The 27,477-nt window shown below is 43.6% G+C and overlaps 1 protein-coding gene across 1 annotated transcript in view; it reads left to right on the top strand.

Moving 5' to 3' along the window:
* The window catches only part of f5 (coagulation factor V), a 67,578-nt gene that overhangs the window by 25,360 nt on the left and 14,741 nt on the right, over positions 1-27,477 (top strand). The window contains exons 5-17 of the mRNA XM_015965688.3: positions 360-521; positions 2,436-2,657; positions 2,736-2,901; positions 2,979-3,159; positions 4,066-4,162; positions 4,249-4,454; positions 8,906-9,053; positions 9,192-9,404; positions 9,486-11,598; positions 11,708-11,876; positions 18,131-18,367; positions 18,450-18,666; positions 26,262-26,441. Coding sequence (XP_015821174.1) covers positions 360-521; positions 2,436-2,657; positions 2,736-2,901; positions 2,979-3,159; positions 4,066-4,162; positions 4,249-4,454; positions 8,906-9,053; positions 9,192-9,404; positions 9,486-11,598; positions 11,708-11,876; positions 18,131-18,367; positions 18,450-18,666; positions 26,262-26,441 — 4,311 coding nt within the window. The remainder of the gene's footprint in view (positions 1-359; positions 522-2,435; positions 2,658-2,735; positions 2,902-2,978; positions 3,160-4,065; positions 4,163-4,248; positions 4,455-8,905; positions 9,054-9,191; positions 9,405-9,485; positions 11,599-11,707; positions 11,877-18,130; positions 18,368-18,449; positions 18,667-26,261; positions 26,442-27,477) is intronic.

The raw sequence follows: 27,477 nt of genomic DNA, 5'->3' as shown, positions 1-27,477 counted from the left end.
TGGTTTGTTGACCCTGTCACATGTTTTCAATGCTGAAGCAAGCCCCGCATTAGAAATCTGCTCATTTAGTGCATCAAATAGTACAAAACTACAATTAAGCACTTTTATGTTATTTATGGCCTTTTGTGCGTAAACTAATAGCTTGACCATCATTTAGTTTTATTTTATTCAACTTTAAAAGTCTCAACATTTCAGGAATTTGCTGCTGAAATCCAACAGATGTGAAACCCATCAGTATGCTGGCTTCCTAACACTTTATTCTGTACTACACCAGTCGCAGGATAAAATTCAAAATCATACCAAAGGAAGGCTCGGGTCCTACGATGTTAATCCTACTCTGTCTGTCTCTGTGGCTGCAGGCAGTCTGGATGACTCTGGAAAACAATTTGGCTTTCACCAGGAGTACGTATTCCTCTTTGGGGTTTTTGATGAAACAGCAAGTATGTACAGACCAAGCGGATATTCTCCAGACAACCATGTCAAATACACCATCAATGGATACACAAGAGGATCGTTGTCTGGTCAGTGTGGTCATGTTTGACTTCCATACAACATTATGTTCCACATGATCTGCATGCTACAAAGCAGATGCTTGGCAGAGAGATCCCTAATTTAACTTTTTACAGCTAATATGAATTTATTCTGTAAAGCATATATAAAATACAAAAGCTGCATCAAAATACTGAACAAACAGAAAAACAAGAATTAATAATAAAATAGTTTCAATGGAAACAAAAGGCTTTAAATCATTAAAGTACATTTAAATTCTGTTTTCAGGGTCTTGTTTAGCAGAATGCCAAACAGGTGAAGGGAGTCTTTAGTAATCACAGTCAACACTCAACATCACCGACCTGTGGTTCAGGTTTCACCACTTATCTAAAGTCAGATGATGCAATCCAGTTCTGTATTCATATCGAATATCGGCCCAAAAACACTACTGGATTATATCGGACTGCATCAAAAATGTCTGACATCAGCGTTCCGTTCCGCTTTAAATTCCGTTCCAGCTTTTCTATCCAGCAGCCCCAGACCCAGCATGCTAACTAGTCCACGTGATCAGAACAGTGTGTGTGCCAGCAAAGAAGCGAGGAACAACGTCGGCCATGTGGCTGTATTTGCTGTTCAAGTCTGAAACAGAAAGTTTGGCTCAGTGCAGCACTTGTCAAAGACAAGTTGGTGGAACAGAACCTGGAAATATTACAACGTCCAACCTAATCGTGCGTTGAAGCAGGATTACAAAACATTGCATGAGGATTACTTTAAACTAGCGGTACTCAGTAAGTGACCCGCGGGCCCCCAAAAGCACGGTTAAAAGGAGAGAGAAATAGAAGATAGAAGTTCTTGTTCCACTTTATTCTTTTGTTTCATGATGATAAACTGGTGTTAAATTCAACTTAAAGACAAACTGGGAGGAAGCTTTGGTTCATTTTAAGTTACAGGAGGTCTTGTCTCCTATCTGCTCCTCCAGAGACAGCATGGACATGAGGGCCACATGGTGAGGGTCCCACAGGACAGGTTAGTGGTTAGCTGGTTAGTGAAGGACATCCATCAGCTGGATAATTTAATCCTAATCCAGCCCACAGCCTTCTGCTGGTGTTATTATCAGCAAGAATAGAACAAACAGATTTTTTTATGTTTTATTATTTTCTGCATCAAACAGAACTTGATTCAGTCTTTAACCTTTCAGAAACGAACCACTGGGTTCAAATAAAAGAAACTAAGTCAAACATTTCATTTGGTGTTATTTCTGACAGACTTGAACTGTGGCATTAATATTTGACTCTAGAGCTGCTCACAGACATTAAACACTCCTATATGAACCCATGATGGACTTTATAACTTAAACTAAAGGCAAGAACTGGACGTGTCCTGTAGGTTTTAGTATTTCCAGATTTTGTGAGTATTGGTAAAGCATGTTTATCTCAGCCTGAGGTGTGATGTTGAATGAGGAAACACATTTTTTACTGTTTTACATGTTTAAATGTTTTGTCCTGAGGACTGTTGTGAATGGAGAGCTTTTGGGGATGGCAGGTTGCATCAGACACGACAGATATAGCAATTATGTCACATCTTCTATTTATCGATGAAAACATATAAAATAATCGTAATGCATCAGGATATCAAATCGATTTGAATTGTTGACACAATAATTGTAATCTAATCAGGAGACAAGTGAAGATTCACACCTCTAGTGCAGGAACAGCAGCGGTGTGCTGTAATATTGCAGGCTGGTGTAATGAACCACCAGCAACCCCAAAGATCACTTTCACTGCTGTGAACTGTGTGACATCCCTCTACGGGTCACAGCCTTCTGTCTGCATACGTGTGACTGAACAGTCTGTGCATAAGTAGTCAAAAACACATTAGAAAGAATTAAATCAACAAAAGTCAAACACGAATTCCTTTTGTGACCTTGACCCTTCCTTTGCTGTAAGGTGTCAGCATGTGTGCTCATGCCCCTGTGAGCCTCCATATGGCAGGAATGAGCTCAGAACCGGAGGCCTTCTCTGTGCACATCAACGGTCAGGTGATGACACAAGGAGGCCACAAAGTGTCATCGGTTGGGCTGATCAGTGGCTCCAGCGCCACGGCCAGCCTGGTGGCTCCATATGCAGGCCGCTGGCTTCTCTCCTCAAAAACCATGAAGCACATAGAAGGTTGGTGTTCCTTTGAACCCCCGGATGAACAAAGGACAGGTTTACTTCATGAAGCTCAACGTACTCTTATTATTGCAGCTGGCTTGCATGGCTTTGTGGATGTGCAGAAATGTGACAACTTTGAGGAACCATCACGCAGAATGACAATTGCACAGCAACGACAAAGCAAAGAATGGACCTACTACATTGCTGCAGAGGAAATCATCTGGAACTTCTCACCCAATCTTCAGGACCATGTTGATGCGTGAGCAGCATTACCTTAGGCTTGTACCCATAGTGTTACCTGCTGACCTAACTGCTAAATGTTTGTTTTGTCGGTAGGGACTTCCAACGACAGTACCTGACAAAGTCACCAACACATATTGGTGCAAAGTACAAGAAGGCGGTGTACACCCTGTATACAAATGCATCGTTCACTGAGAAGCTTGAGAACAAACAAAGGAAAAGTGAGCTGGGAATTCTTGGTCCAGTAATTAGAGCCCAAATCAGAGACGTCATCAAGGTGAGACCGTTTCCCAAAGGTGTCTGAAATCTGTTGTAGATGTAGCATCTCAGCAACCAGCGCTAGCAGCACCGAGATGGAAACTGTAGGAGCACTGCAAGAAAAGATGCACATTTTTTGCTTTAGTCTCACTAAATTTATGCTCACATCCCATTTTGCACGAATTCTGCACAAATGTCTCACAAGATCTCCGCTGACTTCCATCAAAATTCTCCGTGGGAGGTCCCAAGACTCTTGCGTCTGGTCTTTCATCACAGTGTCACTCAGTTGTCATTCACATTTGTTGTGAATGTGGTAAAAACAGCAACAGGAATCTGTGCCACACAAATACAGGGCCAGCACTCATTTGTCATGAGACTGGAAACACGAGATTAGGTCTGGGAGCTCCAAGAAGGAGTGCAGAAGCTGCTAGATGAGCACCGTAAGTGGAATGAGGCCCAGGCTGAAAACTGCATCATATCTGGTTGCTGGTGGCTCTAGGGAAGTCAGTGTGGTTGACATGCTTATGAAAGTCCTTACAGACAGGAGTGTGAGGGTCTCCTCTTTGAATGGGCCCAGAGATGAGTCAGCAGATGGTGGAAGGCCCGACCCCAGGCCTCTGATAAAGCCCAGCTCAACATGGATTTGAGATGTGAGCAAATACTCAGTAACTAAAGAGACACAACTTGTGTCTGGAGAGGGAAGCCCTACATCTCACTCAAGGAACCTGAGAACAGCCATAACTGCACCAGCCCAGCTGGAAGCTTACACCAGTGTGCTGGATGGTAAAAGGCACTGGCAGCTCATTGAGATGCTGCTGCGACACGCTGACAGCCAACAGCACGGGAATGCTCAGTGGAAAAACAAACAGCGGCATGTATGATGCTTTTATTGTGAAAAATCTGATTCCCCATCCCGTGTTTGTAGGTTGTATTTAGAAACATGGCTTCAAGACCCTACAGCATCTACCCACATGGGCTGACCATAGACAAGTCTGAGGAGGGAGTCACCTATCCAGAAGGAGGTATGGCTCTTGCTGCTTTGTGAAGCTGCTCTGTGGTTGGATTACATCTCATGAAGTGACAAAGCTTTTCGTGATGTGGTTGACAGGAAACAAATCTCATGCCATCCAGCCAGGCGAAACACACACCTATGTCTGGAATGTGCTGACAGAGAATGAGCCTTTGGATAAAGATTCTAGATGTTTGACCCGAATGTACCACAGCGCAGTGGACACACCACGAGACATTGCCTCAGGACTCATAGGACCCATTCTCATCTGCAAAAGTCAGTCCCTCAATGTCAGAAATGTGCAGGTAAGCACGATGTTTCATCGATCCATTTTCATCCGTTTACTCAGAGTCGGGTTGTGAAGGCAGCAGCTTTAGCAGGGAGGCCCACGCTTCCCTCCACCCAGCCACTTGGGCCAGCTCTTCTGGGGGAATCCTGAGGCGTTCCCTGATATAGTTCCTCTAGCAAGTCCCAGGTCTCCCCTTGGGTCTCCTCCTTTTTGGATGTGCCTGGAAAACCTCACCAGGGAGGTGTCCTAAACAGATGCCCAAGCCACCTCCACTGGCTCCTCTTGATGTGGAGGAGCAGCGGTTATTTAATTAACTAAGAAGAGACTTACGGGACCTGGTTGAAATGTCAGGGATCACACTCACCAAGAACCGTCAGCATCCACCCCCAACTAGCACATGAGTCTGCTTATAGCTCAGTTTATCCATGAGGCTGCTAACTCACAAAATGCTCTGAAATCTGCATAAGACAGTTTCTACACAAACTCTGTCACTTATTGTATTATTTATTTTTACAGATAAACAACTACAGAGAACAACCCCTTATCCCCCCCACCCACCCCCACCCCTACCCAGTCCATCATTCAGTCCAGCCAGTGTTACAAAAATAAATAAAAGAAAAGAAAATAGGGGAAAAATAGTCAGCAGCATCATTTCCTACTCGATGTTGATTAATTCAATGGTTGCAAGAAGAGGTCTTCTTCCATTGTGAAAACTGTCCGCCCGTCAGCAGTAGATTAGTCAGATCTGTGGGTATGCAGTCAAAGACAGTCCCTGCCTGTCCTTGCCCCTTACTACTGCATGCAACCTTTCAGGAGGAAGACTATTAAAGACCTCTCTGTACCAAAGGGTGACGCTGGGTGGTGAGGTCTTCCTCCAGAATGCACTTTTAGACAATTAGGAGTTTGTCGAGGACATTCTGATGCAAATCTTTAGAAGGTAGGCCTTGTAGGAAAACCCAAGGGTCATTTTTATTTTAAACATCCTGTTGATCACCTTTGAAATGAGTGTCCAGAATGTGGAAATAAATGAATGCGTCCAAAAATAATGATAATGTGTCCTTTCCCCTTTGCACTTGAGGCAGAGAGGGGAGAGAGAGTGGTCGAGTTTGTTTAAAATGACGGGAGTAATATGCAGCCTGTGGAGAATTTTACGCCTGGAACACACCGGGAAAGCGCGACAAAGTGCCACGAAGCGCCGTGGACGAGCGCTTCTAATCGGCGACCTTGTTGACCAACGCTCTCGGTGACATCAGCTGTGAAGCGCCACGTAGGCTTGCGCCGTTCAGCAACCGTTTTGACGTGAGCTCTATTTTTTCCTGAGCCGTGTCGATTCTGGCAGGAAGTCAAGCCGAAGAAGAGGCAGGCCAGTAAATTTAACTAAATATAAGAAAAATTTCAAAACAAAACACCATGATTGATAAATGTGATCATTTCTGTGCATCTAAACATACTAGAATGATGAAAATGAACAAAGACACACACACACACACACACACACACATACAGCAAGCGCGATTGGGGGGGGTGGGGGTGGAAAACAGTAGGCATGAGCAGAAGCGCTCATTGGAAATTTTCGTCTGATGTGAACAGAGGAGCAGCTGCAAATGTCGTGAGCGATCCGCTTTGCGGCGCTTCACAGCTGACGTGTTCCGGGCGTTATACTGGGTTTCTCTCAGTCGGGTACATGTAGGTAGAGTTCTGATCAGCCATATTGCCAGTCAACCTCGGTGTATTCATTATTTAAGTCCCTTCATGCCTGGTAGATGGTACGTGCCAGAGGAACTAATAAGAGAGTAAAGCTTTGTTATGAAAGGTTTCCTGTTTTTGCATTTTAAGAGAAAACTCAACCTCACAGTAAAAGACATCAGTAATGGAAGAGAACTGTGGTAACACAAAGTACCTAATTTGTAAACATCACCAAAAGTTGTGTGACTTTGTCACTTGTGAGGTAAAAATATGACGTGAAAATGTTGCAACTTAAAGCAAACTCTGACCCTGTCCTAAGCACTCTGGCACTGGGAAACTGACAGCACAGCTGGTGAAATGGTGAATTTAAAGCCCTTTTTACAAGACACACCACGCCGGCAAATCAGTGTAATATTACCACAACCGTGTGTCTTATAAACGCACCATGCCGGCATGGCGATGCCAGAATTTTGCGGCATTTGTTCCACCTCGCTTGGTGGTAATGTTGAGGTAATTGTCTGTCTTATAAATGGCGCCTTGATGCAACAGAGGGAGGTGTCATGGCTCAGGTGCTGATGTTGACCTTGGCTCAATGGCCCCGTATGAAAAGATAATAGTCAGTAATTTGGGGATAAAAATGGACTCTTCAATTAAACTTGACACTCAAATCAATACGGTTGTGAGGTCCTGATCTTTTCATGTGAAACGGTTATCCAGGATGAAGCCTTTGCTGTCCAGAGCTCCTTTGGAGACTGTGCTGCATGCTTTTGTCCAGTCCCGACCAGACTACTATAACGCGCGGAACACACCAGGTGTGACGAAGCACCGTGGAACGGCCTTGTTAACCTACGCTCGGTCACATCGGCTGTGAAGCGCTGCAAAGGCTCGCGCCGTGCAGCGATCGTTTCGGCGTGAGCTCTACTTTTTTGTGAGCCGTCAGTGAGCCGCTTCAATTCATGCAGGAAGTCAAACCAAAACAGAAGAGGCAGGCCAGTAAATTTAACAAAATAGACATTTTTCTAAATAAAACACAAGAATTGATAAATGTGATCATTTCTGCGTATCTAAACAGACTAGAGAGATGAAAATGAACACACACGCACACACACACATGCACACACACACACACACACACACACACACACACACACACTGTGAGCTTTCCACTTCCTCGTGTAGTCCTTTTATTGACAGAGAGGTTAGTTGCATAAGCAGTTGTCAAGGCATTGCCTGCACTCAAACAGAAAACCAGCTCCATGGAAACAACCATGCGTGAGTGTGTATCTGTAATGGTATCTGTTAAAACACCAGAAACAGAAAAGTAAAGTGTCCAAAAAAAATACAGTTTTTCTTGGGAAACAAGAAGAAAAAATGCCCAAGAAAAGGCAAAACTTACATATAGTCAACAGAGCTACTCCAACATGCAGCCGCCCAGAGCAGCGCAGTTCCGGAAACGCGGCTATCCCTGACTGTACATACTGCTGCCTATCCATGCTACTGTTAGACTTGTATCTGTAAGTCTTCACATGCTTGTTAAGCTAATATAATGGTCACATTGTCAGTAAGCATGCTAAGCCGCGCTGCATTTGTTTATGTATTTTCTCGCATTGCTTAGCTTTAGCCTTTAGCCCATGCTGCTGCTTCACACTACCGTTTGCTTCTGCTCATTCAGCTTTGTATGTTGTTGCAGGGCTCCTTCATCCTGGTCAATAAAGCCATTAGACATCGAGGAGTGTATTTCTTCAATGATTACATGGCCAATCAGAATTATACATGTAAAGAGGTGTTAACAAACAAACCTCAGAGCCACACCTTTCCCAGATACAGGAGCTCTGATCTGTGGATCAGAAGCAATGTGTCATGAGATTACTTTAGTCATGTGTATGAGTGTGTGGCTGATTAAATAAAGGCCAGAATTCCTCAAACGTTTTTTTTCCTACTGGCTGATATAAATTAATATAATAGAATAGAGAAAATTTTGGTGCTGAGGTCACTGAGGTGGTTAAATAGCTCCGCTGTGGCAAGGCTCCGGGGGTGGATGAGTTCCTTAAGGCTCTGGATGTTGTGGGGCTGCGTTGGCTGACGCGGCTCTGCAATATCACGTCGACATCGGGGGCAGTCCCACTGGACTGGCAGACCGGGGTGGTGGTCCCCTTATTTAAAAAGGGGGGCCGCAGGGTGTGTTCCAACTACAGGGGGATCACACACCTGAGCCTTCCTGGTAAGGTCTATTCAAGGGTTCCGGAGAAGAGGGTCCGTCGGATTGTTGAACCTCAGATTCAGGAGGAGTAATGTGGTTTTTGTCCTGGCCATGGAACACTGGACCAGCTCTATACCCTTAGGGGGATCCTGGAGGGTTCGTGGGAATTTGCCCAACCAGTCTACATGTGTTTTGTGGATTAGGAGAAGGCGTTTGACTGCGTACCTCGGGGGGCCCTGTGTGTGTGTGTGTGTGTGTGGGGGGGGTACTCCGGGAGTCCTTGGAGGAACCAGTCCTCGTAACCCATTGTATAGTCTCGGCCTCCGTTCTGCAGCAGTTTCACTGCGATGGTCATCATCTTCTATCCCAGACCAACAAATGGAGAAACATGAACCAGCTTTACATTCTGTATACTTTCAAGTGTTTGTTAAAGTCAGTAACCCCAGGAAAGATTTATATTTTAACTTTTATTTTTTTATAGTAGAAAAATGTCAGGAAACACATTTGAGCCAAAATCAAATCAGAAACATGAACGTGCATATCTTTAAGGAAAATCAGGTCAGACGTATTTGTTTGTGCAGGTGAGAGCAGACAAGGAGCAGCATGCCATGTTTTCTGTGTTTGATGAGAACAAGAGCTGGTACCTGGACGATAACATCCGCCAGAACTGTGACTGGTCCAAAGTAAACAAGGCTGATCCAGACTTCTACAAATCCAACGTCATGCACAGTGAGTTTTTCCACTTCTTATTGACTGTTTTCTGTAGAAATAGCTCAGAATGATGACGGGGGAACTGACGTGATTTTGCTGCTTTATAGTAGTGGTTCCACATCTGAGAAGTTAGCTCCCTTTTCTTTTTCCTTAAAGCAATAAACGGTTATGGCTTTGAGAGTGGGCCGCTCCTAGGCTTCTGCAGCGGTGAGGTTGCAACATGGCATGTGTCCAGCGTCGGAGCACAGGACTACATCCAGACAGCTACCTTCTATGGCCATCCCTTTGAGCTAAATGACAGAACAGAGGAATTTCTCAGCCTCTATCCAATGACTGGGGAAACCATCAAGATGAACATGGACAACACTGGTGAGTCACACCGCATACAACCTCTAGGTGTTCCTCTTGTTTGGCCCTTCATAAATAATATATGTATCCATCTTGAAATAGGCGTCTGGCTTCTGGCTTCCCTAAATTCCCATGAAACAACAAAAGGAATGCGCTTAAAATTCCAGGATGTTGTGTGTTATAATAACAATGATTATGAGTATGAGGATGAAGATTCAGGAAAAGATTTCATTGAGTGGAATCCACCAACACTGGATAAACCCAAAGAGGAAGAAAAGAAAATACTCAAAACCCCAACGGCTGAGCCAGACACTGACACAGACGTGTTTGCAGAAGAACTAGGTCTCAGGTCAAGAAAGAACCAGCCCAAAGACTCGGATATGGAGGAACTTGACCCATCGGTACTGGAATATGGTACTGATGATCCTGTCAAAAACGTTAATCATAGCTTGAGTTTCATCAAACCCTTGAATAAACCTGAGCCTTCTAATCTGGATGCTTTGAATGGTTCCCAGTTTTCAGTCCAGTTGGAGGTAAATGACATAAGCTTCACAGAACCGCACTCACAGAACCACAGCTTCAGTGGGAATGCTACACACAGTCCAAGTAATAGTACAAGATTGATTTCCCACAGTTTTCAACCAAAGGACAATACAACATTTTTTACTGGTCAGAATCGGTTACTGAAGAATAACAGCACAGCAGCTTCTAAGAAGACTGTCTCACACCCTGATAATGTCACTGCTTCTGCTGCAACAACAACTAGCAACGCTGCAGCCGCACTGGGACACAGAAATGTGTCTGCAAACAACGTTAATGCCGCTCTACCGATCAAATCCATCATTCCAATGACCAATCAAACCACAATAACACAAGAGTGCATCAATGTGACATCACCATCTCAACAAACGTTTGCTCCCACAATGGCAACTCCAGGAAATTCAACCATTGATTCAGACAGAGAAAAGGGCTTAAGTCTAGAGGACTCTCAGGAGGAATTCACCAGCATGAATGTGTCCTCTAACAACCTATCTTTGTCACATCCCAGGATTACCTCTCAGAAAGATATCCCACACACCAACACATCTACAGTCACGCTGATACAGCGTACAACAAGGCATGCTAACCTGTCATCAACTGGATTAAACCATTCCCTGTCTGTTCCAGCGCTTGATGTAGAGGAGGTTAATGTTAGCGCTGTGGTCAGGAGTAACCTAACCATTTTAGAGCTGAAGGATAAAGACAAAACAAGTAACAAGAGCAACTCCATTATCACCAAAGATCAACCAAAGCAAGGACTTATTCTAAATGCATCTGAATCAGTGACTGTTCCTACAAACTCCAGCCTGGGAAATGCAACACGTGTTCTGCTTAAAGATGAGTTGTTTAAAAATAAGACTGTGAATGTGTCCATACTGGATCCATCAGGAAGAAGTACAGAGAGGGGAGCAGTCATCACAGCCCTGAAGAACAAGTCAACCAACACATCATCCGTAGGGTTACCTCACCTGCCTATGGCTGCTGAGGGGGTAAAAACACCCAGCTCTGATGAGTTAGAAGCTTCAGAGAGCAATGAAGAAGTCTTTATCTATCTTGAAGGAAACAGAACAGAGGTCATAAAAACCTCCTCCATCAAACCACAGGGAAACAACTGGACTTATGATGGAACACACTCCCTCAAGCATCATGAGATTCCTGGCCACATGAAGAAATACTTTACAGAGAAGATGCCTCAAACAACTCCACCACCCAAAACATTCAAGAATGTTAATCGGAGACAAAGACCCAAGAAAGGTCAAGGAATGAAAACAAAGAGAAGGAAGGACTACAGACCTCAGCCCAGGAGTTTTGTACCCCCCAATCCACACATGACCCCTCGTGGCTCAAGGCCCTACTCACCCCTGCCTGTCTCTGACGAGGAGAAGCTGATTAACATGCCTGTGGTCATTGGTGTGCCCCGATCCGATTTCAGGGACTATCAGCTGTATGTTCCTGGAAGTGACCCAGATACTCTTGATTTTGATCAAAACGATGTGGTTGCAAACGAATATGAGTATGTTTCGTACAAAGACCCATACAGCAGTCATGAAGATATAAAGAACCTGAACCTGGATGAAACCAGTAAATACTACCTGAAGTTATCAGGGCCAAATGTCAAGATGTATTTTATTGCTGCAGAGGAGGTTGAATGGGATTATGCTGGATATGGGCATAGGTGAGTTCGTAAAACAAAGCTTCATTAACACGTACATGATGGGAATCAATGAACAGCTGCTCTGCATAACCACGCCGACAGCTAAAGCAGATTTTTTTCATCATCACAGAAGGCTAGAAAAGTCGCAAGCAAACAGTCTACAGACCAAATTTACCAAGGTGGTGTTCCGAGGTTACCTGGACAGCAGCTTCAGCACACCTGACATCCGAGGGGAGATGGACGAGCATCTAGGCATCTTGGGGCCTCTCATCAAGGCTGAGGTTGGACAAAGCATTATGGTAAGAAGACTAGCGTTAGCTGTAACTGGATGCATGACAATTTTATTCCTCAAAGTTGGAGTGCAATTTACATTTTGGAACTAAAAAACAATTTTAGGCCCAACCAAGTCGTAGAATTAGGAGGTCACAGAATGTGGTGTGACAACAGAAATGCATGTCACAAGAATAATGAAAATTCTTACATGATTAAAAAATGAATAGAAATACAAATAGAAGATAAAAACTAAGAAAACAAGGGTGCTTGATAATATACAAAAATGTTACAACACCGCCATGAAGAAATGCTAGTGAGGAAAGGGAGGATGACCAGGAGGTCACACCAATGCCAGCCTGAACAAGGAGACCACTGAGTCCACTGATCTCAGGATCAGGGGGAGAGAGGTCCAGGGTCTGGGGGGCCACAGCAGCAGATGATCTGTCACCTTTGACCTTTAGCCTGGTGCTGCACAACCAGTAGGCTGTGATCACTGGACCTCAGGGACCTGCTGGGGGTGTAGAGACTAAGAAGATCACCAATGTAAGATGGTGCTTTCCATGTAAGGCCCTATAGACCAGAACCAGGATCTTGAAATGAACCCTGAAGTTGACTGGCAGCCAGTGAAGCTGGAGGAGAAGCGGGGTGATGTGGGTGTGTTTGGAGGACTTGGTCAGAAGCCGAGCACAGGCATTCTGAACCACCTGTAGACGGTTCAGGGAGATTCTGCTCAGGCTGGGACATATGAGATTCCGTCTCTGATGGCTCATGGATTATTATTTTTTTATTCCAGTAATGACATTTTTTACAATCATTTTTTACAGAAATACAGTAATAAGAAGTCTAAATTCTAATTACTAAACCTCCAGTTGAGACGCGCTGAACGACATTGATATCACGCCCAGAAAAGGCGTCGAATTAACTTTCCTTTTGGAACTATGTGTCAACAGCCACGCTCCGGCATGTCACCGTTGTTTGAAAGAAAAAACGTGAAGTTGCTTGTTAATTTATAAATAAACTTGATCTAAGTACATAGAATAATTAAAGAACAGAGGTGTCAAAAGATCAAGCAGCATCGGTCCAAAATAATAAATCAGTGTGGTGAGGGTTAAGGTTAAATTACTTGGAGCATCAGTTAAGCCGGGCGTACACTGTGCGACTTTTTCCCTTTTTTTAGCTGATTTTCCACTCGTGCAAGAATCCACAAGATCGGGGCGAGTTTTGCGCCGAGCGTCGTGTAGTATACAGGGGGTTACGAGAGGCGATTGACACCACGTGACCAGCTACCGATCAGCAGTCGTGAGCTCACACGGACTTCTGGCGTGTTTGATATTTTGCTCGTTCCTCGTGAGGGTATCGCACTGTTGAAGCGGCGCTCCGAGCAGCTGCGACCCAAAAAATACCAGAACCGCTCACTCATGCATGCTCAATCATGCATCAACACCGCTCGCCCGCTATTTCCCTATAACGTTGTTCGTGTTTATTTCTACACGTATTTTTTTTTACACAAAATGGCAAGGATTGTCAAGAAGGTGTGTTTGTCGTGTTCATGTCAAATTAAACTGATCACAAAACACAGATTTACTTTCTTTATTTTGTTTTCCTCATCCAACCCCATAAATCCCTGTGTGTCCTCCTGCAGCACTCCCGAAGGACAACAGGCAAAACAAGACAAAAAAGTCTGACGTGTTGAGTAAAAACTGCTATTTTTAGCATATTTTTAGGTCCAACGTGTTGCTACCAGACGTACAGTGTGAGCAGTCAGGTCGCATCCGAGAACTGGGTCGTACAGTGTGAGCACATGACTCGTGAGATCTGCCCTGCGAGGAAGTCGTACAGTTTGAGCTGAAGCTGAGTGCTACGAGTGGAAAAAGTCGCACAGTGTCCGCCCAGCTTTAGGCAGGATACATCCACCATCTGTCTCAGTTGTGGCACACTCTGCAAAAACAAACAATTAACAAGAGTCTGCTTCTAGACCTGCAGAAAAGCGACACACAACAATACAACAAGAGCAAGCTATCACTGCGTCAACCTGATGAAGAAATATAAAATCAACATTGTTTAACTGAACAATCACAATAATAACTCACAGTGCATTAAGTGCCAACCACAGCCTTAAGACATGTGTTGAAAATGCCCAAGTCCATACTTATGAGAGCACCATGTGAGCACCTGTGTGTGTACACGCGCTTGTATATGTAAGGTTTCTCTATAGAATCGTCCTGTAGAGTGTGTGAGGGGCCACAGATCTGCCCCCCAAAGATGCACACATCTTGTGATTAACAAAAAAGAAACACACATTTGTTCAAGAATTTTTTTTAATGAAAGCTGGCAGTTTCAAAGAAAGTAATCTAAAACAAATCCCCATAGTTTAGTAACAGCATGTGCTAACCGCTAGCAATACCATAGCACATTTCTATGTCAGACACAAGGCCCGCGGGCTAGGTGCGGCCCGCGGAGCATTTTTATGTGGCCCACGAGATAAATATCAAAAATATATTAAAGCTGGCCTGCTGGCCGATTTTACCGCAAAGACTTCAACTCCCATGATGCTTTGCGGCGTTAGCGCGGAGCCGACGCGCCCGCTCCTTTGTGTTTTTTCCAGCGCCTGCTGCCGGTGTGTGCAGCTCCGCTGTCTCGGACAAACTAAACACTCCTCTCACTCAGCACCGAGTTTACTCAGCTGTTTTCTGATGTTGAAGCCCAGAAACGGAGATTCTAGCCGCTCAGTAATGTGTTCACGTCTGAAAGAGAAAGTTTTCCAACTAACGTCCAGACAGAGCTGATATAACTCCAGCGAACAGCGACACGCTCAAACCAGCACGACTCTGTGGTTGCTGTCGTTCTGTTTCCTCCCCGACACACAACAACGTGGTCAAGCTGCTCAAACATGTTCATCAGCACAAACCTATGTGAGCACCTGTTGTCATCTAATGTTGTCATTATTATGATGAAGATGAACAAAACAACAGGAGTCTCTTCCTCAGCTCAGATCAACCCCATGATGCAGGTATCTGGCTGGAACAGGTGAGCATTACAGTAAGTCAGTGGAGCAAACTGAACTTTAAATATGTTGGTTTTATGCAAATTTGCCGTCACTTTTTCAAAAAATATTAAGTTTGGCCCTCGACTCCGTCCCAGAGTTTCATTTCGGCCCCTTGTGAGTTTGAGTTTGACACCCCTGACATGGAACAATAGACTTTACTGACAGATGATGGTTGAGTTGACTAAGTAGTTGGTGCAGCTTCATTGTTGTGTATCAGTCACTGCGTAAAGCTGGACTCATACTGTCCGAGGTTTGAGAAAGAGTCCCGTGACAGGTCAGGAGGGCCTAGCTTTGAGCTAGGATTAGCCTTTTCTTCTGTCTGCAGATGCATTTGGTTTATATATGTCCAAGGCTGTGTAACGTCCAGAAAGGGTCCTTTTTCACCTACATATTGACCTACATCCCACCGGTCATCTGCAGACATAGTTCCATTCTCTAAAGTGGATTTTAAATTCTATCCTCCAACAAGCCAGAAGGATTCTGCAGTGCTTGTTGACATTTCAGGGGGAAACGGTGTCAGCCAATGTTCCCAAACAAAGCTTTCTTTTGATAAGACTGCAGGATGGCACACTCTCATGAAAGATGAACTTTTACCGCTCATAAGTTAAATAATCACTAAATAAACATATGGTTGAATGAACAAATGTTATATGAATAATGATACTAATGTTTGAATAATCTGTGCCTAAATTACTGAAGTTGAAATGAATATTATTATTACATTGAAAAATTTATATATGATGATCAGTAATGTTTGATATGACAAGGGAATCATGATCTACACTCACACACACACACACACACACACACACACACACACACACACACACACACTGCGTATCTTCATGACACAAGTTAAAGTTAACGTCACTGCACAAAGATATTTTCTGGTCCACAAATCACAGCTCTTTTGTCTGAGGGAGGGAGTGTTCTGAGGCTTGTTCAGTAAAACCTTTAATAAAACTAAGGTCACTTCCTGAATGAAGTAAGTTTTTGAGCAGAACTCCGGACTGGCCACCGGAGGAAACTCTCTAACCACCGCATTTCTTGACAAGCTGTCAAAACCTACTACACACTACAGCGACACAGAAAGTCGTTCCTTCAGCTACTCAGAAACAGCTGCTCTAGACGCAAACTAGTTCCAACCTGTGTGCCCGCTGACATCTCTGGACTGGAGCGTCGGTACTGCGGTTAATCTACTGAACCTCAGTGCCCAGAGGTCATCCGACCTTTCTGACCTCCGGATCCGCGAAGAGGGCCTCCAAAAAGGGTGAGGTAGTCACAGCATGATTGCGTCTGATGCCTTTTGATAAGAACCAACTTCATAGTTTAATGCCGAGCAAATTCTTTTCACACCCAGAACTCTGGCAGGCAGTATTTGAAAAGTTTTCATGAGTAAAGCCTGTAAGTATAAATAAGTAATGTTTATCTGTACCTTTCTCAGAAAGAATCACAAAGTGCTTCACACCACAAAATAGGTCTGCCCACTCAACTTTGCTGCTTAACCAACAAATGCATTTCATTTGCTAATGTGGCTCCATCCATCCATCCATCCATCCATCCATCCATCCATCCATCCATCCATCCATCCATTTTCTTCTGCTTATGTGGGGTCAGGTTGCAGGGGCAGCAGTCTAAGCAGGGAGGCCCAGACTCCCCTCTCCCCAGCCACTTGAGCCAGTTCCTCCAGAGGAATCCCAAGGTGTGGTCAGCCGAGAGACATAGTCCCTCCAGCGTGTCCTGGGTCTACCTTTAGGTCTCCTCCCAGTTGGACGTACCTGAAAAACCTCACCAGAGGCGTCCAGGAGGCATCCTGACCAGATGCCCGAGCCACATCAACTGGCTCCTCTCAATGTGGAGGAGCAGCAGGTCTACTCCGAGCCCCTCCTGGATGACCGAGCTTCTCACCCTATCTCTAAAGGAGAGCCCAGCCACCCTGCAGAGGAAACTCATTTTGGCCGCTTGTATCTGTGACCTCGTTCGTTCGGTCACTACCCAAAGCTCATGACCATAGGTGAGGGTAGGAACGTAGATGTGTGTTAAACGTGGCTCCATTTAAGGTAAATAATCAGATTTTCCAAAGATTGAAGATTTTTATTTTTATTGTTGAAACAAAGAAATTTTTCACCTAACTTTATTTATTTTTTGTGCTGAGTTCTGCTAAGGTAAATAAAATACTACAGTAAGTTCTGTTAAGGTAAATAAAATTCTACAATAAGTTCTGTTAAGGTAAATAAAATACTACAATATCCAAATTCCCTCCAACATGAAGAAAGTATTTTTGAATTAAATTGGATAGAAATTTTCTGCTCACGTACCTTTTATGTAACAAGATACAAACGGAGTAATTTTGCTTTAAACGTCTTTGGTACGTTCTTACTGTGTTTAGTTTCTAATTCCATTGTTGGTTCTTTTTAAAACACAGGAAAGGTTTTTTCTTTACCTTGCTAACGTTTCATTTGCCGACTGCAAAACATCCTTAGAGCTGACGCTGATGGTGGCGTCACTTCCTACTCCTCAGTTAGCAGCCCTAGAGTTTTTCACCATCTCATTCAAAGTTATAAAATGTAGTCTATGAACTTCTAACTCGGTTGATTTCCAATGCCTCTCAGCATTGCGCCATGCCCTTCTCCAACTATTTTATTAATCCAGACGCTGTTCATTCTGAGTCCTCTCCTGGTGTGATGTAAGACTCAGTGATGTTTAGGTGGATTGAGTCTTGATACCTGTGCCTCCGGCCCACTGGTTGCCCCCTACATGAGGAGCATTCAGTGGGTCAGTCTTGCCATGTTTGGGGGCAGATACATCCAGACCGCTGTCCCTCTTGATTGTAATCTGAAAGACAAAACTTACAGCCATTAAACAGGTGTCTGTATAAAAAATTCCATCTTTCAGTTCTTTTTAAAACACAGAGAAGGTTTTTCTTTACCTTGCTGACGTTTCGTTTGCCGACTGCAAAACATCCTCAGAGCTGACGCTGATGGTGGCGTCACTTCCTACTCCGTTTATCCGCGGGCAGCAGAGGACGTTGTCGCCCTCTGCTGCCCGCTCTCCCCTCACCGATGATGCAGTCCCATGCACAATCCAACGTGTAGACCCCATCGTCCCTGTTCATGGGCCATTATCCACGTCTCCTTATCTCTATAGCTTCTTTAATCCATATTTTGTATTTCTGTTGTTCGATGTTTATGATCCTTGTGTTGTCCCAGTCCCAGGAGTAATTTTGTCTTGTAGGTTGTGTTCAAGAACAATGCCAAGCGGCCGTTCTCTCTGCACCCAAACGGGGTTTCCTATACTAAGCAGTTTGAGGGTCTGTCGTATGAGGATGGGTCCAAATACTGGTACAAGTACGACAACGAAGTTCAACCTAATTCTACCTTCACTTATGTATGGAAAGTCAGCTCTACGGCGGGACCATTGTCTGAGGAGTCTCAGTGCCGAACCTGGGCATACTACTCAGGTGTCAATCCTGTAAGTACTTAAAACATTAGTTTCATCAGACAAAAGATTTAAAATCGTGTACTTCACATTTCTTTCATATGATGTCTTTCAGGAAAGAGACATCCACTCTGGCTTGATTGGGCCTCTGCTGGTGTGTCGAGAAGGCACCCTGAGCACCAAACTACTGGACATGAGCGAGTTTGTTCTACTTTTTATGACCTTTGATGAGTCCCAGAGCTGGTACTATGACAGGAACAGTGAGGTCATAAACAGGAAGAGTCGAAAAAGGGTTCTGGATGGCAACCACAAGGAGAACCTCGAATTTCACAGTAACGCATTAAATATATTTATTCCATCTCATTCAAATGACCAGTCATGGGCGACAATGTTGGTAACCTCAGGCGATGATTACAGTTGGTCAATGGCCTGTATTTGACTTCTAGAGTCCTGGAACCCCCAAGGCGCTTAGGCTATGTTCACACTGCAGGCCTTGATGCTCAATTCAGATTTTTGGAGTAAATCTGATTTATGTGTGTGGCCGTTCACACTGTGACTGAAATGTGGCATCAGACTCTCTCCAGTGTGAACGCTCCGCGGCACCAAAGTGACCCGCATGCGCAGAAGACAGGAAGTCACTCTCAGTTCAGACTGCAGTCACTTTCAAAAACATCAGATATGAGTCGGAACCAGGACTGCATATTCAAGTGACAGGGATCGTATTTAAAAAATCAGATATGGCTGCATGTGGGGGAAAAAGTGGATTTGACGCACTTTTGCGAATCTGGTGCAGATGTTAATTTATTTCAGTAATTCAACCTAAAGATTCAACTCATGTAAAGGGCAGACTCCCTCCATGCAGATCCAGATATTTCAGCCTTGAGTTGTTCTAACGGATGATTGTGGCTCACAGCTGAAAACCCCACATTTTAAATCTCAGACAATCAGAATATTGTGAGAAGGTTCAACATTCTCGACTCACACTCTAATCAGATAATGAATCCACCTGCAAATGGCTTCTGAACCTTTAGATGGTCTCTCAGTCTAAGCTGGATTACTCAGATATTCTAATGATATTCAAATTTTCTGAGTTTCACTTTTATTTCATATTTTCTATTATTCTGCTACTCTACGTGTAATCCGTTTTATTCTAATGTTACCTCAAACTACAGAATAGTATCTTCTACTAATGTTGTCACAGGAACATTAAGCTACTCACAGATGGTCTTCTGGCCTTTAGACAGACAACAGACGAATAGATGGACGGACAGACTGACATGTTATAAAAAAGAGTGAGGGGGTCCAGAAGTTTATTTTTTTTCCTACTGAAATCCTCCACCAGTTCCTTGGTTTTGCCAGTGTTCAGGTGTGAGTAGCTGGAATGGCACCACCTAGCAAAGTCTTCGATTAGGCTCCTGTAATCCTCCTCCTGTCTACTCCTGATGCAGTCCACAACTGCAGTATCATCAGCAAACTGTTGCACATGACAGGATCTGCAGTTTAGAAGACAGGCATGTATGTGCTGAATAGTCCCATACCCCCTGGTGCTCTTATGATGCTGATCACAATGTGAGACCTGCTGTTCCTCAGCCCTATGAACTGGGGTCTGCCTGTCACATATTCCATGATCTAGACGTCATGGTGTGAGTCTACTCATATCTCTAGTAGTCCATCCCTGAACAGCAGAGGTTAAATGGTGTCAAAGGTGCTAGAGAAGTCCAGAAAAAAGATTCCTACAGCGCTGCCTCTATGGTCTAAGTGGGCGAGTGATGATGGTGTGGGTGGGGTCTCGGGTGGTCTATCTGTAAGCCTCTCAAATAGTGTTCAGTACATATAATGTTAGAGCTACTGGCCAGAAATCATTACAGGCCCTGTGGTCCTTTGAGAACTGAGGAAAAGCCAGATGTTTTCCAGAGTCTTGGGACTTTCTGTAAATCTATTATTTCTAGGGAAATCGACTTTGCATTAATCCATAATAACATTCTTGCTGTCCACAATGGACATTTCAGATATCGTAAATGTTATTCTTCCAAGGACAAATGTGTCGCATTTCCCATTCATGTGTATTGGGTTTGCAGCACTTCCAATCATAAATACACAAATACAAGCCTCGACTTCATCCAAACAACCCAAGAGCTTTCTAACGGGGGATCACCCCTTTACTTATCCAGAGGTGAGTATAGCTAACAACTATCAGAATATAGATGTCATACTTCTGCCGTACTCATCGTTTGAAGCCTCATATCATTGGCAGAATAGAGCCATCTTCAACAAAGTGGTCATTTTATATCCAATATAAGGACTCCAAAAAACTGCAAGTCAACAAGTCTTACATTCACAATCAAACTGTTGGGCATCTTACATTAAAAGAGTAATTAGTTATAGTTACAGATTACTTTTTCCATAAAATAAGTTGAGTTAGTAACTCAGTTACCACATTGTAAAAGTAATTAGTTACCTAGCAAAGCAACTGTAACCTTACTGTGAACGCAGAAACGTTCTATAATATCTATTACATCAGCGGAACGATTCTTACTATCTAGAATGAAACTTTCAGATATGTCAGCACACCACTGCACATGAGTTTGGAAGTCAGATGTGTGTGTGCTGAACAGGACTGCGCTCCTGTGTTGCTGATCACAATCATAACTAAAATGTACAATATTCTTATGGATATCTGGAATGTTCTTTTCTCCTAGGAACAATACAACTGTTAGGTATCTGCAACACATGTCCAGTCTGCCTGATAAGTGTTAAAAAGACCACCTTAAGTTTTTTTAGGGATTCTGAGAAATCTCTAACTTAATTCCTACTAATGCAGCTGTTATTATGGATATCCTTAATTATAATTTTTGTAGTAACAACAAAACTATTGATGTCTTTGTTTGCATCTTTGAGTGATAAGAATACAATTAGTACTAGGATCAATTAAAGAGCAAATTGTAGGTGAAATTTTTTTCTAATTCATATAAAATGCCGTCCAAAAATACTATTTGAAATGCTTATTGTGGAAATCTTTTTAAAATACATAACAGCAGAGTTTTTCTAATAAAAAGTGGAAACTGAAACTAAAAACCTGAATAAACTGAAAACAACTTAACTGAAGACACTGTGGAGGGCCGGGGAGCAAAGATGCCTGATCTAAATAAATGAAAACCAACACTGATGTTAACTGGGGAAACTACAGAGACAGCAACCAAAAGACCTGGGCAATCTAAATAGCACAGCCAGGGGAGGGGACCTGAAGGGAAACCTGGAAGGGGGTGGGGGACAACAGAACACTCCCTTTAGTGACTGACACTTACACCTTTAGGCACCAGCGTTACATCAGTATTCCCCTCGGTTAGCCATCAGTTCCGTAGTTCACCTGCTCCACATCGCCCAAGCAGCAAAACACCAGTGGTCATCAGCTCATCCCACAGAGCTGCAGCCTCCATGAGCTCAAACTTTTGTGCAAATCAAAATTTGATACTTGAAGTCAAATCAGGTGTAAAGATGCACTACCCCTGCGTGTTTATCAACTCAGAATTTGATTTTGATGTCAAATGTATGTGCTGAGTTAGCCTGTTTCATTATTTGATTGAAGAAGAAGATATTAAAATATTACAAACAGTAAACAAAACATAGGCTACAAGATTAAGCTGAAGTTGGTTCCCTTTTTTTTGTTTCTGAGTGGGAGTGGGCGATTCCAACAAATGTTTCCATCTTTATTTTGCTTTAATTATACAACAACAACACCTAGACTCTTCAAACCTGGACTATGTTTCTTTAAATTAATAACAGAATCCTTAAAACATAGTTTGTGGTTTGTGAAACCTTTATTTGATTTGTGAAAGCTAAAATAACACATTTAGCACAGTTTTGCATCTAGACCACATTAGAACTGGTCCAGCTTCAAACCTGGACTGTTAGTCTACATTAACAGCAGCACCTATAAAAGACCAGCTGCTCCTGACTGTCCAGAAGACAAGGTGTAAACTTAGAGGAAGACGGATTCTCAATGTCAAGGCGTCTGGTCTCATAAGGCAACACGTTCTCACACCCAAAGCATCTAAAACTGACGAAGGGTGACCAAGCTTTACTTTCCAACTCGATGGGGCTCCAAGACATCGTCGGTTCAGTTGTTTGGGGCTCCCCACGCATCGGGAGGCGACACACTATGCCAGAGCGTCTCTTTCCGACGCCCGCTGTAAAACGAGCATTTCACAGACATTTAACCTCTAACCTCTAGCGATTTAAGCTTCCCCTCACCCCCATCCTAACCTTAACCCAGTTCCTCATTCTAAATTTCCCGTTAACTATGTTTGAGAGGAACGATACAACAAGAAATACATTTTAGCATGCACAAGTAGGTTAAGGTTAGGATGGCGTGAGAGCAAGGTTAAATTGCAAGAGGGTAAAGGTCACAGTTTGCTAAAATCTCCGTTTTATCTATTTTGTACGTCAGAAAGAGTCACTCTGGCACACCACATTGCCTCCCGACACAACAGAGCCCCAACGCATCGGGAAGAAACGCTTGGTCACCTTTCGTCAGTTTTAGATGCTTTGGGTGTGGGAATGTGTTGCACTAGGTGACGTGTTGCGAGGCCAGGTGCTTTGCTTAAGAGGACATTGTCCTTGCTTGGTCAAAAAGAACGGTTAAATGGAACAGACTTGCATCACGTGAACGCGGCGGCAGGTAATGTTATATTTTGTATGTATAAGTTTCAATATAAAAATATAATGAGCCTTTTAATGAATAAATAGTGTACATATTGGTTAAATTAAATATGTAAGCAAGTTACTACCCACTAGCTACCGAAGCTGTAACTACTAAGCAACTAACCAACCATAGACAACTGCTTTAGATATAAAAATATATTTTACATATCAGCCAATAGCTATCGGCCGTCCTTTTGAAAATACTGTGCTGTGTTCAGGAAAATTTTTGACCAAGGCTAAGCTACAAGACACCTCCTGTGTATCCTTGCGCAGCTAGCTAAATGACTAACAAACGGAGATCAGATGCCTCGGTAGAGCATGAACTTTGGAACATACCTCGGCGGTTCCTGATGACGTATCGCCCTAGGCAACCGGGGAGGGACCAAGTCATCAGCAGGGTTCCTTGGCATTGAGAAACACCCCAAATTGTGTTTTTACTCTAGCACCAGCTGAATTGTGGCATGAGCTTCCTTTGATTATCAGATAGGCCTCTTCGCTGTCTGATTTTAAATCACTGCTTAAAACCATTTCTTCTCTCTGGCCTTTGACACCATCTGACATGGTGTCTTTTAGCTAATTTTGAATCAGTTGAATTTTTTAAAAAGCATTTTATTTTGTTTTAACCATCTTTGGTCATGCAGGTGTTTCAAGTGCTATACAAATAAAGTTCATATGGTATGGTATGATTAGTGAGCGTTTAAAGAAGGCTACTTTCTTCACTTTTTATTGTAAGTGTGGACTATGACATTATAACATATTTATAATTTTATAATTAGAGCAGATTAAATCTACCCAGGGAGTGGATACATTAGTTGGAATTGCTCTTTCTAAATCAGAATATTAAAAAGGGAACCAACTTCAGTCTTATACAAAAAAGGCAATAAAATATAAACAAAAGATTAAGAAAATAAAATGCTTAAAATTGCATTCCAAATAGCTTCATTGTAGTAAGTCCGTCCATCCATCCATCCATCCATTTTCAGCCGTTTATCCTCCTCTCAATGTGGAGGGGCAGCAGGTCTACTCCAAGCCCCTCCCGGATGACTGAGATTCTCACCCTATCTCTAAGGGAGAGCCCAGCCAGCCTGTGGAGAAAACTCATTCCAGCCGCTTGTATCCGCGATCTCGTTCTTTCGGTCACTACCCAAAGCTCATGACCACAGGTGAAGGTAGGAACGTAGATCGATCGGTAAATCGAGAGCTTCGCCTTCTGATTCAGCTCTCTCTTAAACACGACAGACCGGTACAACACCCGCATCACTGCAGATGCAGCACCAATCCACCTATCGATCTCATGCTCCATCTTACCCTCACTCGTGAACAAGACCCCGAGATACTTAAACTCCCCCACTTGGGGCAGGACCTCATCCCTGACCCGGAGAAGGCATTCTACCCTTTTCCGAATCAAGACTGTGGTCTCAGATTTAGAGGAGCTGATTCTCATCCCAGCCGCTTCACACTCGACTTCGAACCGCTCCAGCGAAAGCTGGAGATCACGTTCTGATGAAGCCAACAGGATAGCATCATGCAAAAAGCAGAAACCTGATCCTCAGGCCACCAAAACACATCCTCCCAACACCTTGGCTGTGCTTAGAAATTTTGTCCATAAAATGTATGAACAGAATCTGTGATAAAGGGCAGCCTTGGTTGAGTCCATCTCTCACTGGAAACAAGCTCAACTTACTGCCAGCAATGCGGACCAAGCTCTGACACAGGTCATACAGGGACCTAACAGGGCCTGGTACCCCATACTCCCAGAGTACCCCCACAGGGCCCCCCGAGGGACGCAGTCAAACACCTTCTCCAAATACACAAAACACATGTAGATTGGTTGGTCAAACTCCCACGCACTCTCCAGGACCGCCCTAAGGGTAAAGAGCTGGTCCAGTGTTCCACAGCCAGGACGAAATCTTGAGTAGAGGTCAGCAGCACACCATCGTCACTGTAAACAGTGTTGGTAGCACACTGCTTTCCCCTCCTGAGATGCTGGATGGTTGACCAGAATTTCCTCAAAATCATACGGAAATCTTGCTCCATGGTCTCACCGAACTCCTTTCATGCCCGGGTTTTAGCCTCCACAACCACATTACTTTTGGACTGCCGGTTCCCGTCAGCGGTCTCTGGAGTCCCACAGGCCAAAAGAACTCGATAGAACTCTTTCTTCAGCTTGACAGCATCCCTAACCGCCGGCGTCCACCAGCGGGTTCGGGGGTTTCCACCACAACAGGCAGCGACAACCCTGCGGCCATAACTCCGGTCAACCACCTCAACAATAGAAGCATGGAAGATTGCCCACTTGAACTCAATGTCCCCCGCTTCCCTCGGGACATGTTCGAAATTCTGCTGGAGGACAGGAGACTCTGCCAGACGTTCCCAGCAGACCCTCACAATACGTTTGAAAGCTGGCTGCCCTGTAGCTGCCCTGGGGCCTACTGACAGAAGTGAGGGTGCCGTACACAGGCATCACTGGTCCGTCCGACCACCACCAGCAGGTAGGGAGAGTGGGGTGTCTTGTCTGAGGACCCAACGACTGATATGGACAGAACGTTGGTTCTAACCGGCATCCCTGCAGTTACACGACAAACTTCTAACCACTGAGCCACTTTGACCCCACCACTATTTTTAGTGAAACTAATTTATCCAAACAGAAGTAAATTTAATCTGTCTTGCGTTCAATTGACTCCTCAAAGTAGCCAATGTTTATACTAGTCTGTTTATACTAGCCCAGTTCTAAGGCAGTCTCTTAATATGCTCAGCTTCAAGGGACCATTTATGGTTACAGGCATCCCCCTCCCTCTTGGTTTGTAGTCAGGCTAATGTTGCTAGCTGCATGGAGATGGTTTGCCTAGACATGGTCTTCTAGCCTTTAGTTAACTGAACATGGTCTTCTGGCCTCTTGCTGCTTGAGCATGGTCCTGTTCATTTAGCCTGTTGGTCAATAATAGTCTTTCTAAGCTGCTGAGACAACAGTGTGTTCAGCTGTTTAAAGCCCATGTTCAGTGTGTTACACACCCTGATACCAACCAGCACTGTGACTACCTTGTACCCTTTAAACTGGCAGACTGACTGATGACCAGACTGAAGACCTGCGGTGCTGATTCCATGTCTAACATGTCATTGTATTTAGCCTACATCTTCTCAAGATGAACCAGCAGTGTTGTTAGTTTGTTTAATAAAATAAAAAAGCTTAAATAATGAAAAAGCCATTAATTTTGTGTTTCTGTAGCCATCAACGGGATAATTTACAGCCTTAAGGGCCTGAGGATGTACACCAACCAGCTCGTCCGATGGCATCTGCTAAATATGGGTTCTCCAAAAGACTTTCAAAGTGTTCACTTTCATGGACAGACATTCATTCACAAAAAGAACAAAGGCTACAGACAGGCTGTCTACCCTCTGCTACCAGGTAAGAAGAGCTTCTGAAATGGCTGTAACTGTAGGGTTGTGCCAATAAGTTTACACACCCTGGTGGTATTTATTTTTTTTGGGGGGGGGGGGGGGGGGGGTCTCAAAGGAAATGAATGAAAGCACCTAAACCGTTTCTTTACCCATGGCCAGTGATGTTGTGAAGCAATTTATGTGTTGTGAAAAAAATGTATGAAGTTATTTCAGATTACCATAACACATTTAAAAAGAAAAGACCCTATAGAACAGTTTACACACCCCAGTGATTTTGAGTCTGAAACATGTACACAACATTATTTCTTTTCATTTATAGAGCACCTTCCACAACCTTAGCAGAAACCCAAGGTGCTGAACACAACCATAGTGGGCACAGTAATGATCGATTATATAAAAGTATAATAAAAGAGCAGAAAAACAAGGAAAAAGGAAAACAGTTCAAATCAAGGCAGAGTGTCCCAGTGCTGAAAATGCCACTGTGGGGAGAGCTCAGACAGGCTGTTCATGACAGACAGACCATGAAGTTATTTATTTATCAACTTATATTTAACGAAGATAACCCAATTGAGATGAAACATCTAATTTTCAATTGGGTCCTCTCGGAAAAAAGATGCAAATTGAAAACCAAGATAGTAAAACAATAATTTACATTCAAAATAAAATGACAATGTTGCAAAAGTAACGCTACTACATCTAAAAATGCATAAACATTTAAATGAAATTAAAATAATATAAAGTTAAACTAGTCAAATATAATTAATTGTGTGATCATATACAGTACAAGCTAAAAGTTAGGGCACACCTTCTCATTCAATGAGTTTTCTTTATTTTCATGACCATGGCCATTTACAAAGGGGCCAACAAGTGTTGAACACCTCTGGGAACTTCTTCAACACTGTTGGAAAACCATTTCTGGTGACTACCTCTGGAAGCTCATCAAGAAAATGCCAAGAGTGTGTAAAGCAGTAATCAGAGCAAAGCCTGGGGGTGCGCGAGCTGCCGCTAGGGGGTGCGCGAGGTGAAAAGTGTAATGGCTGCGG

Source organism: Nothobranchius furzeri, chromosome 14, assembly GCF_043380555.1.
Source record: "Nothobranchius furzeri strain GRZ-AD chromosome 14, NfurGRZ-RIMD1, whole genome shotgun sequence".
In the NCBI taxonomy this organism is placed as follows: domain Eukaryota; kingdom Metazoa; phylum Chordata; class Actinopteri; order Cyprinodontiformes; family Nothobranchiidae; genus Nothobranchius; species Nothobranchius furzeri.
Note: the sequence above shows the minus strand (reverse complement) of the source record. Positions and strands in the feature narration are given on the sequence as shown.